Source organism: Syzygium oleosum, unplaced genomic scaffold (genome assembly GCF_021117445.2).
Source record: "Syzygium oleosum isolate NSW1041296 unplaced genomic scaffold, Sole_v2.1 Sole_v2.01, whole genome shotgun sequence".
Lineage (NCBI taxonomy): Eukaryota > Viridiplantae > Streptophyta > Magnoliopsida > Myrtales > Myrtaceae > Syzygium > Syzygium oleosum.
In genome coordinates this window covers 37,284,962-37,296,732 of record NW_026607485.1, presented here as the reverse complement: position 1 = coordinate 37,296,732, position 11,771 = coordinate 37,284,962, and the positions used below count along the sequence as shown (strand labels likewise).

Genomic DNA, 11,771 nt, shown 5'->3' with positions numbered 1-11,771 from the left:
TGCTTCTGATAGTTATAACGACTTCCTTAGTATTACAATTTAGGCCAGTTGTCTCGTGAGATCGACTATATCCTTTCTTTTGCTCTTCTGCAGCGTCACGTCACCTTCCCTGCATAATTGACCATACAGTTGGATTAAATGTTCTCCCTGTCCTCCAAAGTAGTGTGGACAATAAATTTTCCGACGTGTTATTGGCTGGCATTGCTGTTTCTCGTTGTTTAGCAGCGGAATCAATCATCAGGTGGCGCAGGTGCTTTGATGGATTTTCCAATAACTTCTTCACAGCCAACATTGGGAAAATAATCCTGAAAAACGAAAAGTATGCTTCTTCAAGATACATCAATTAGAAAACAGGAATGGCAGTCATTGAAATCTCCATGTAAACAAATATATATGAGTAAGACAAGATTTCATGTGCGGTCACTGTACTAGATATCAGCAACAATGGAATTGGCAACTTTTATTAAAGGATTTCCTACATAGAAGAATCGTATATGGATCAGCTAGAGTTCTAGAGGTCTAGAACATCATCTCCATTGGCAGAAACAACCACAAAATAAGCACCGTGTCTAAGGGTCTTTGTTTTAGTGGAGAGCCAATTCTAAGACTACAAAAATCGACTCTTCAACCCGGCATAGCGTGCCAAAACCAATCACACCACAATGACTCAGCAGGTCATTACCACAAAACGAATGCCCTTCCGCGATAGGCCCGAATGCCGCTGGTCAGGGCGGGGATAAGCTTGCTTCAAAGGTCAGTAATGAATAGACACCCAAACCATGTCCTTTTCCTTGCATTCATGTGGAATCGCATAGGTTGATCTACATAGTCCGTTAAAGTAATGCTATTTTAATGAGAATTCTTTTCCGAAAAGCATACTGGGAAAGGCAAGCACAAAGAACAGATAGATTCAGCTGATCGAGTTTGGGATGTGCTATCTGATAGGTGTGCTTATTTTTCACATCTTTCTTTTACATGATGCCACCCACGCCTTGACTCATCGTTATCTCTCTCTCTCTCATGTGGATTTGGTGCATTGTGTTACCAAGTATAGTCGCTTCCTCTTTGTTGTCAAATTACAGTAAGCATGTGGATTTCGCTCTCAGTGATTTTCCTGAACAACCTAGAAATTGAGCAGATCATTGGTGGACGGCAACACTTTTACGGTGCTGTCCCCGCTGAAAGTTCACGCACTAAAAAATTGTCGAAACAGATTGGCTCTAACCTTCGCAAGTTGCAGTTGCTTTCCCGTTGCTGATGTTATGTAGTTGATGAGAGCTTATTGAAGTGTCTTGCCTCCACCGGATGAATCAAAACTCTACTTGTTCTTATAAGGTTAACAATTTACAGTTGCTAGTATTGATCATCATATAAGATATTTTTGCCATTGCTTATGTTGTCGAATATTTGATAACCGAGTGATCCATGGCCACCTGCACATCTATATGCCTTTTAATTTCCTACTTATGAAAAGATGGAACTTCCAAAGGCATAGCTAGGCATCTTCTGCTACTGAGAAGCTATGGAATTTGGACTCCGTTTTGTATTTCATGGTCATATAGCCGAGAAACCAAAGATCAAGAAATCTTCAACAATCGGAAGTGGAATCTACAAGAAATCTTCTGCTCTTTATGCACAGAACACAATCCTAGAAGTTTGCGGATGCTCATCAGACAAGGTGCCCAAGCCACCCAATCATGACCAACTTCATGAATCGTGTTATAAGGGTCGTTTGCTTCTGATACCGAGTTGATGCGAGCTGTTTTTCTCCTCATGATAATCAGTAGAATCGTTCTTTTCCCCCACCAAGCGCCAATTTTAAAGGAGTAAATGAACTTGCCAGAAAATGAAAATTTGTTGTAAGAATACCTCCCTTACAGTACTCAGCAAGTCGAATGGATATGCATTGGAAATCATCATTGCACAATGTCTTCACAGATTATTATGTCGATAAACCAGTGCAGATTGCAGATACACATAACCATGTCCTGAGGCATACTAACCTAATTCTTCATCTATCTTACTAAATATCAGGTTAAGAGTGTAAGGTAGCCATTTCATTCCATCCCAACAATTGTCTACATTAATCCTTGAAAAAAAGTTCGAAAACCACCTGACTAGCACAATCAGTCATAAGATAAAGTATCCATTTTCGAGAAAAAGAATTACACCGGTATCAAGGAACAGCAGAGCTTTTTCAGTCAAATGACAATAACAACACCACCAAAGCCTTTTCCGACTGAGTTGTTTGGGTTACATTGATCCGTTGGAGAAACTATTCGGTTCATGCAACAATTGCACTTGCAATATAGCAACAGCATTAACGAACACGAACCAAGTGCCATACCACTGATTGAGTGGGATTGGCCGTAACGAACCCTTTTAACCCGTTGCGCTCGAGTAAGTTGCTGAATAACACCTGAAAACAATGGGCTTTCTTCCAAGTCGGTAGTTCTGCATGGACTGCATGAGGGAACAACTTATCAGATCATGAGCCAAATTGTAAAAAGACATATCCAATCAAGCCTGCTCTGATTTGTCTGTGGGACCTTACTGAAAAGTTGAGGCTTTGTGTAAGCACGCCCAAGCAAAGTGAGAGGCATTGGATACCAAATGCTGATTGAAGTACCAACAGACTCATGACAATTCTAATGCTGGTGCTGGAAGCATAATTACACAGATTGCATGTGTGACCATCATTCATGCACTACTAGCGTCTACTGTTGCAAGGCGTGATAAAGCCATCATGAACACCCTACAGTGATCCAATTTGATTATAGGGTTTCAAGAAATCATGACAGGGGGTGAATCTTTTGGGAGGACATTAACTGGTCTGGAAGACCATTTGAGAGAAAAATGTAGAGTGAACAATTCAAGAAAAGGGCTAAATAAAGTTGGACCACAGAAAATAAATAAATAATTAATGAAATGAAAACAAGTTGAAGGAAAGTAGTAAGGAAAAAAGATGAGAAAAGGAACAGGTTCAAAGCAGGAAGATTCATCCTGAAAAATATAAGCCAAGCATAAGGTACATGTACCTCTGGCTCAACCCCACCCTTATCGATAAATACTTATACTTCCATAAATTTCTAATCAAGTCTCTCCTCGCCAAATCCGACTAGACGACATCATGGTGTGACGTGAATAAAATTTTTGTGATATACACGTCCACATATATAAGTGTCCATATTGACTAATTTTTTTCGCATTATATTTCAACCCTATCTACGATATCTAATTTTCCACTCATGTTGCTTGAGCATCCACATGTTTATATGTCTCATGTCAGTTAAATTTGGTTCGAAAGGACTTGATCAGAAAATTTGTAAATGTAAATTTTTTTTTTTGTGTGTGTAAAATGTAAGTACTAGTTTTAAGATAAAGTACAAAAGCTTGTGGACACCCCAGCATTACAAATAAAACTAATAATGCGAGAAGATGGAGGTAGAAAGTCTCCACATATTAGCCAATATTACATTAGACTAGGAAGGTATAAAATTTCTATAGAGTAAAACTTTTCCTCTAATGATTTTACGCACCTTAGCCAAAATTATGTGGATATCATTTGACTTATTTTGAAAACGTTTGTAATTGTGCTCCGTCCAAATGCAATATATTGTTGCTAAGAATGATACCTTGAGGAGCCTTGCCAACAAGTCTTTGCCCCTATCAGCCTTGATCATCCATCGAAATTCATCATTCCAACCTCCTATAGAATGACGAATCTCATGTTGTGCAAAAAATACTACGCCATATACTTCAAGTCCAGTTGCATCGAAAGAACAAATGTGTTCTATCTTCTAAACGGGTCATGCAAAAATGGCACGAGTTATACAGAATGTAGAGGGGTTTTACTTGATAGATTAAAAGTACGACAAAACGTGATAGATAAAAAATAAATTTTTTCTTTGATAAATTAAATATATATTGCCATTTATATGAGCACACACTTGGATGAAACGCTCGTCCAGCTTTATCCAACATGGCCCCCATGATGCTTGGGTGGTCGAATGAATGTGCACATGTTTTTTTACAGCTTTTTTGGAATTTTTTTTCTGTCCACTGCAATCAAGAGTAGTTCTACAACCAATTTTGCTTAAAACTACAAATAATGAATAATTTGAAATATATTTTCCTAAAAATGACCTATCGTTTCGCTTGAAATAATTACTTAATAGATTATATTTTCATTATCGATAATAATTTATATCTAAACATTTTCTGGATGACGAAAAAAAAAATTCATTCATTTTTGTTAGCAATACATCTGATTATTTTTAAAAATATATATTTCAAATTATTAATTTTTCGCGAAACAAACGGAGCTAGATATTAATTTATTAAATTGGTTTATCGGTTGATGATGTGAGGACTCATGTTGGGAACTCAGATGTGCCAATTAACTTAAATAATCTTCTCCAGTTCGTCCCATCACTTTATTAAACCTACTATACCGATATCCGCTAGCATTAATTAGTCAATAACCTTTAGACTTTTCAAGTGGATATATTACAGTTAAAAGATCATCAGACATATCTCCTGAATTGATCAAGTGAAAGCCTGACTATTCTAGTAGTAATAGGTTGAGAAACAGAATAGAGGCGGTACTTCGGATAGAGCGGTGTTTGCATCTCATCGTATACGCGCTAGAAATAAATTTGATTTTTGCGGGAAATAATAACGAAAACATCAAATTAAGCGACACTAGCAGCAGAAAGAGATCAATGGGCCTACATGAAGTAAAGATTCACCCAAATAAGGGAAGCTGTAGCAAGAATTACAGATTCTTTTTGTTTCTTTTTCACCAATCCCACATGTTATACCACAATTGTATGGATCACCCACTTTCTTGAATTCCATGAACCAATAAAACACTTCTATTTTGTACCTCTAACTTAGCTCCTGCTCCCAAACCTAAAGCCGCGCTCCGTCAGCGGTTCTGATTCTTCCCCCTCTTGGCCCTCTGCTTCTCTTGCATCTTCTTTTTCTTCGCCTCGGCAGTGACCCACGTGTAATCGGGCGGAATCAGAAATGGGTCCTGGACATTCTCTATCCTACTGCTAGAACCCCCAAATGACGAGCTCGGGCGTTGATACGGGGCCTTTATCCACTGAAGCCAAGATGAAGTCGAGCTGGTCGTCATGGCCGGGCTTTCTCGACCTGTAGGGCTTGATGGTGGCGTTGCAAACTCGTCCAGCGGCTGTAGTTCTTCGAACTTGGTGAAGGTAACCAGCACTCTGATGGTGGGAACCACAGGGATTGCAACCTGGATGGAATCACAAACTTAGAATGTAAGTTTAATCCCCATATGAACCGAGAGAAAAACCTCATAAAGCTGCACACACTCCATGAGAAGTGAAGATATAGCAGAAATTTTGCGTCAAAACCATAAAACCACAGAGCAGATCTCTTTCCCTTGAAAACTGAATGTAATCACGTAATGAGCTCATACATCTCCAACTAATGATACTTGGTTTGCAAAGAGATAGTCCAGGCATAATCTCAAAACTCTCCCATAAATGATCGAAACACAGATTCATTTGATATCAGCAAAAACTAAAAATCGTTTACTAAGGCCCTTTGGAAGGCAATGGAGCATTGGACGTAATACACTTTGAATCTAGTGTTTGCATTCGTGTCGGAATGTTTGTGCCAAAGAACTTATTTTAATAGCCAGAGAGACAGTAAAAGAGGGGCCTAGAGCTGAAAACTCTAGGAACCTCTCACTCACTTCACAGCAGGCTTCAACAGAATAAGATTAATATACATGCCCTTGAGAACTAACACTAATTGAAAAGAAAGTTCTTTAAGAAAAAATTTCAATTATGCTACTAAACATCATTACTAGAATATCACATCACTGCAGTCTAGTCCTTAATCTAAGACAAGAACTCCATCCAAAAATCATCAAAGAAAGCATCTCTCAACTTAAGAGTGTCAAACTTGTAGAATGAGGGTGATTGATCATCTAGCAGGCACATAAACTTCGCGTACTAAGTATACTAACTTTAAGGAGCTACTTGTGCAATAAAGATAAAGATGTGTTGGAAATATCTGTCAAGACTCCTACGTCAAAGTTGATAACAATACCAATCTACAGAAGGAACTTTCACTGAAAGTCAACAATCATCAGAACCTGTCTAATTAGATTATAACAAAACTGACTTTGTCAATTTTCTTTATTAATTGGTACCAATCTAGGCTCGTCCACTAAACTTATTGGCTTTACCATCTTTCTGGTTCAATTCCTCTTCATTCTATTTCTTTTTATTAAGGATTCTTTCAACTTCCACTAAAACTTTTGGAGAGGAGGATAACCATTTCTCAATAACTTCATCAACGCCCACCATTAAATTACCAGTTCCTCTATACAAGATTAGTAAAATGACCAATACACATACTGCGTTTCACACACATTCATCTGATTAGTGTCTTCTTGTCACTTTGTCCCTAGTGTAAAGGAAGAGATGATCACTATGCTAGACCACAATGTTCAGTGATCTTTTTGCTTGGAGTACAAGAGATACACCGTCTTCCACAGCGAGAATTTACCATTAACCCTTTGTTTATCTTCTCAGTTTCAATTGTTTGCACTGAACGTGTAAGCATTTAACTAGTTGTATACTCAAACAGGCATTGGAAAACTATTCACAAACTTGTATCGCAAGATACAATCAACCATACCGGTTGGCTATAAAAAGGTTGATCAGAGTAACAGAAGGCAGAAAATCTAAGATAGTCCCACCTTCTACTCCCTGAAAAAAACTAATACATATTTCTACACTATTTCATTCAAGAGGCCCATCAAAGACTTAGAGTATAATATATTCACCATAAGCAAGTCCCATGTGCCAACCCGTATAAAATAGTAGCCTGTGGGGGGTCAATACACACACCACCCGAAAGCTCAACCATCCTCAATCGCATCACACTTCCATGAATATTCTCCTAGCATCCTTCAGCATAATGGCAGAGATGGTACTAAATGTGTACACACAAGCACATTAAAATGGGAAAACACCATGTACAAGAACATTCCCTCATCATTAGTGGAAGCAAGCATGGGGAACAATTTGAGCATGCATAATGTAATTTGATATTAACAAAGACCCAAGGCCCTTAAGGTTCCTCTATTTGGTCCCTGCCCTTGAAACATAGCAAAAAATACAAAAAAAAAAAAGCAAACTGAAATGGGTAGCTCAAGATAGCCAACTAGCAAAGAGAAAGGAATTTCGAGTCAAGCGGAGAACAAATTGACAAATTTCAGCATTTCCCTAATCACATTCTTCTCAAACTGTAAGTCATAGTTCTTGCTTCCCTTGTTGAGCTATGTAATTAACAAAAGACATTCCTTTCTTAATCATCAAGTCCACAACATTAATTCTCAACAGTAAAGCTATCAGGAGCTTCTGAATCTGCAATTATAAGCACTCACAGCAAATGGTAGTTCTATGCGCTAAAGAGCCTATCAAGCAAATGCTCTTGTACAGCAAGAGAATCTGTGCGCTCAGTGCATATGGTCATCTAAGAAAAGCATACATCCCGCGTGACACCAGCAGAAAAGCCTTGCCAAAATATGATAAAATGCATGAGGTCTTATCCTCAAAATAAGAGATGGAAGGTTTCTACAATTTTATGCCATACAACCAAAAATGAGAAAGAGCGTGCGCCAACTGCCAAGACAGGTTCCAACAATTACACATGTCCAGTCTAAAAGAATGACTTCATTTCTTAAAACTCATGTGTGTTCTCAACATACAGACCCAACCTGCATCTGTATCCACGAGCCAGACTACTGTTCACATAAAAACCCACGATTTCACTGAATTGGTTATTTTAGAAAAGTCTCCACAATGAAGAGTTACTCCTCAATCTCACGATAGCAGATGCTCCCACTGTACTTAAGTCCTAATAGCTGTATCAAGGATGTCGTATAACTATACCTATAGAGTAATACTGAGATGTCATTGCAGCTTTTAGGGGGTATTAAAAGTTATAATTTAATATTTACCGTCATTATGTAAAAGCACACGAATGTAACTTGTCAGTGTTAGAAAGCACGTGATCGTTTGTAAATAAGCAGTGGATATATTTAACCCTAAGCCAAGTAACCAATAAAAGATGATAGCCGAAGAGAAAGGAAAATGTGTAAGTACTGTGTAAGCAAAGTACCTTGACTGGAAAAGTGCCCATTGGGAGTTTTGTTGTGAGCAATTCCCTTAAACGACGGATGGCCTTGACTTTGTTGGCAAGAATATCAAGCAAAGGAAGGAGTTCTTCTGTCTGCAGAGGGAAGCCAGGGGAAAGCCAAAGAATAGGCCTTAACCCCTTCTTATACTCATTCTCGCGCCCTCCATCCTTGCGGCGGTTATTGCTATCGGAGCTTGCAGATGAAGATGGTCTGCTATCTTTTCCTCTACGATGATCGTCACCCCTTATAACAATCTCCATAGAATGCCTACCAGGTGTGGTTTGATTCCTCGATGGTGAATCTTCTAGTAAATCACTCACTTTCTCATCTACACAAAGAGAACTCCTAGGCGGAGCAAGTTTCTTGTTCACTTCATTCTTGGGATCCCGTTTCCTCCATCCAGAAAACCATCCTTTCTTCTCCTGCTTATTGTCGCCACTTGCACAACCATTCATATCTTCAATAGGAATCTCCCTCCTCTCATAGCAACTATGGCGATGTCCAATAACTCCATCACCATTCTCGCACGTTAATTCTGATGAGTCCAACTTCAGCGCAGCTTCAAGTTGCTTTTTTTCATCCTCTGTCAAAAGGTCGTTAAGCTCCTCGTTTTCAGTTTCATTTTCATTGCAAGATGAGAAGAACTCATCATCTGTCATAGCACCCGGAACCTTCCTAGACTTGATGCTCACCACCACATTGTGCATGTCATAGACTTTTGCCTTCCATAGGCCCACCATCTCTGTCTTTTCCTGTCGCCTCCAAGTCATCTGGGGTAATAGAACTGCTTGTGTGACATCAATCCCAGGCCTGAATATATTTGTCTGAGACATCGCAGCCACTTCTTGACGAACCTCTTCTTCAGTTGCTTGAGATCCCGCACCGTCCAAAGCATTCATCACCTCCTTGTCCTTGTGCGATATCATACAAAGCGAACCAGGCGGAACTTTCCCGTCCTCTGAGCCATCACCAAGAAAGAGAACACTCTGATCCGCACGCTGAATCCGAAAACCGTCAAATCCAGCCAAAGTCATGTCCGCACGCAAATTCGCGCCTCTCTTCCAAATTTTGTAAGTATCCGAGGGGGCAATCCTTGAAATAAACGGAATCACAGAACTCTCGAAATTGAAGGTGATTTCCATGTAGAAGTCCCTCATTCTGTGCATTGTCCCTATCAACCGAGGCAACCTTCTGCACCATTTCGCCCACGCCAGTGGCTGGTAATGCCTAACTATCGTCATCGCAATAGCCTCCTCCCTATTGCAAATCGCTTCCTGGAGTGCACTCCACCCCTGCTCGTTCTGCAAGCTCCAGTCCGAGCCAGCAACCATAAGCATCTCCGTGGCCGTCTCGTCTCCCAACTTGACGGCCAGATGGAGCGGAGTGTCGCGATTCGGGACATCGCGCCGATCTATCACGGCAGAGATGGCATCGGCCTTCTCTTCCTCGGCCAGAGAAGCCGCTTCAGTGCGAATCTCATTAGGATTACATAGGCGCGGGAGACTAGCGAGGATCTTCCTAAGACTGGCATAATCTCTCGTGGCAATAGCTTTATGCACAGGGCTATGAGCATACTTCGAAGCATCCACTCCCGCCATTGGTAGAGGACCGCACCCAATTGTTCCCCGGTTCTCCACACTAAAATTATATGCCAGGAGAACAAAATGAAAGCCTCAAACCGAGAGAGAACCCTCTAAAACTATTGAAGCCACCATAAGAGACCCAAATTCGATTCTCTTCCACCCAAAATGGCGAAAGTGAAGAGGACTTCTTGCCATGAACAAATCTGACCCAGTTCAAATCACAAAACGAGGGTGGCATAAAAATCACGAGCTTCAATTTTTCGCTCGGTTGAGATCAAGAACGCAAAGCAAAGAGTCCCGTGAGCGGTGGGCCCCGAGTTGGAAAGATCCAACAGGCCAAGCCAAGAAATCTCACCTTCCTTTCGTTTGCACTTCTCCTTCTTCTTCTTCTTCTTCTTCTTCGATGAACCCCAGAAAGACCCAGGTCCTGAAAGTCCACCTCTCTTTCTTCTCCCTCTCTCTTTCTCTCTCTCTCTCTTTAAGAAGAAGAAAGAAGAAGGAAACAAAGAACAAAGAGATCCTGGCGATCCAATCCCAGATCAGACAAACCCAACAACATGCATGTGGGGGTGCGAATTCGCAGAAAGGGTACCCGAAAAAAAAAAGAATATTAAAAAGGAACCGAAGCAAAGGGAATCGGTTATAAAGAACTCAAGGGGAAGGGGGGAAAAGGGCGAAGAGGGTGGAATCAAGAAAGGAACCAGGAAGCCCCACCAATCACCCCAGCCAAGAAACGAGAGTTAAAAGAACGAAGAATGGAATTGGAAAGGGTAGCTGCTCCCCAATTCGAAAAGGAATGACAACACCCAAAAGAGAAGGAACCGAAAGTTGGGAACTTTGCCCAAGTACACGCTGGAGAGAGAGAGCGAAACTTCAACGGAGGCTCTGCTCTCATTTTCCTTCCAAAAAAAATGTCTCCTTTTTCCTCTGTTTTCTACAGTTTACTGTTTCTTTTTCATTTTCTTTTTCCCCTGCTCTGCTGAGACAGAGATAGAGATAGAGAGAGAGAGAGATAAGGAGGAAGGAAAAGGAACGCCAAGATTGAAAATTACAAGGGAGCGAGAGTCAGAAAGCCACACGCACCAAAATGGGAAGGCAGCATGTGAGCCAGGAAACAGGGGAACTTGCTTTGCCCTTTCCGCTTGGGAAAACATTATTATTATTAGGCCAAGAAAGCATCCTTTGTTATTATGGTCATCTGAGTATATGCAGGGGAAGTTGGTAAGGTATATGCTTAAACCGGGGGTGATGCCTTTTCCTTGGAGATTGACCGTCGTTGAGTAAGCAGTGGATAAGTTCCACCTGTTCTTTTTCTTTTTTTTTTCTTTTTCATTTGAAAGCTTTTTGAGTATTTATGACCGATGCATTTTATATTAAAAAAAAATTGGGTTTGATACCATGAAATACCTTAATCTGGTACACCTGTGACAATTTTTTTTCAAACTAATTTTTTAACTATCAAAACCCAAAATCGGTCAATCTGTAACAAATATATTCCAAAACTAATTTTTTGGTCATCAAAAACTTCAAACTGGTACATTTGTGATAATTTTATCCTCCGTTAGTTTATATTAAATTGAATTAATACCATGAAAAATCAAAACCGATACACCTATGATAAACGGAAGGTAAAACGCCAACTCGATACACCCGTATAAATGGCCTCTGAATTTTAGTTCAATATGTAATTTTATCCTTGAACTTTTAATTTGATTAATTTGGGTCATTGAATTTTGGCCCAATACGGGGAAAAGTATAAAAAAAGTGATAAACTTATTGCATTAGTACCAATTTAGTTATAAACATTTTAATTGTGCCAATTTAGTCCTAAATCTTTTGGCCCCGTGTCAATTTAGTCATTTCGATTAATTTTGACCGGATATTACTGACTTGGACGGCGGTCGGCCTACAAATCACCGTTGGCATTTACATGGACAATTTTAATATTTTTATTTTTTTCTGATTTTTTTTCTTTCTTTTCTTTTTTTCCTTTCTTC

General features: G+C 39.8%; 1 protein-coding gene across 1 annotated transcript; it reads right to left on the bottom strand.

The window, feature by feature from the left end:
* Nucleotides 1-4,705: 4,705 nt before the first annotated feature.
* Nucleotides 4,706-10,761, bottom strand: LOC115682598 (uncharacterized). Its single transcript, XM_030606863.2, has 2 exons — nt 8,173-10,761; nt 4,706-5,266 (listed from the first exon to the last, which is right to left on the bottom strand). Exons 1-2 carry the CDS (start codon nt 9,787-9,789, stop codon nt 4,931-4,933), a joined length of 1,953 nt encoding a protein of 650 aa, XP_030462723.1. The 5' UTR covers nt 9,790-10,761; the 3' UTR covers nt 4,706-4,930.
* Between the last annotated feature and the right edge of the window lie 1,010 nt (nt 10,762-11,771).

What these genes read in the sequence shown, in the direction of transcription:
- LOC115682598 (XM_030606863.2), bottom strand. Translation starts at nt 9,789, where the DNA reads ATGGCGGGAGTGGATGCTTCGAAGTATGCTCATAGCCCTGTGCATAAA. An exon ending in TGGGCACTTTTCCAGTCAAG is followed by an intron (nt 5,267 to 8,172) that starts GTACTTTGCTTA and finishes GATTCCATCCAG; the next exon opens with GTTGCAATCCCTGTGGTTCC.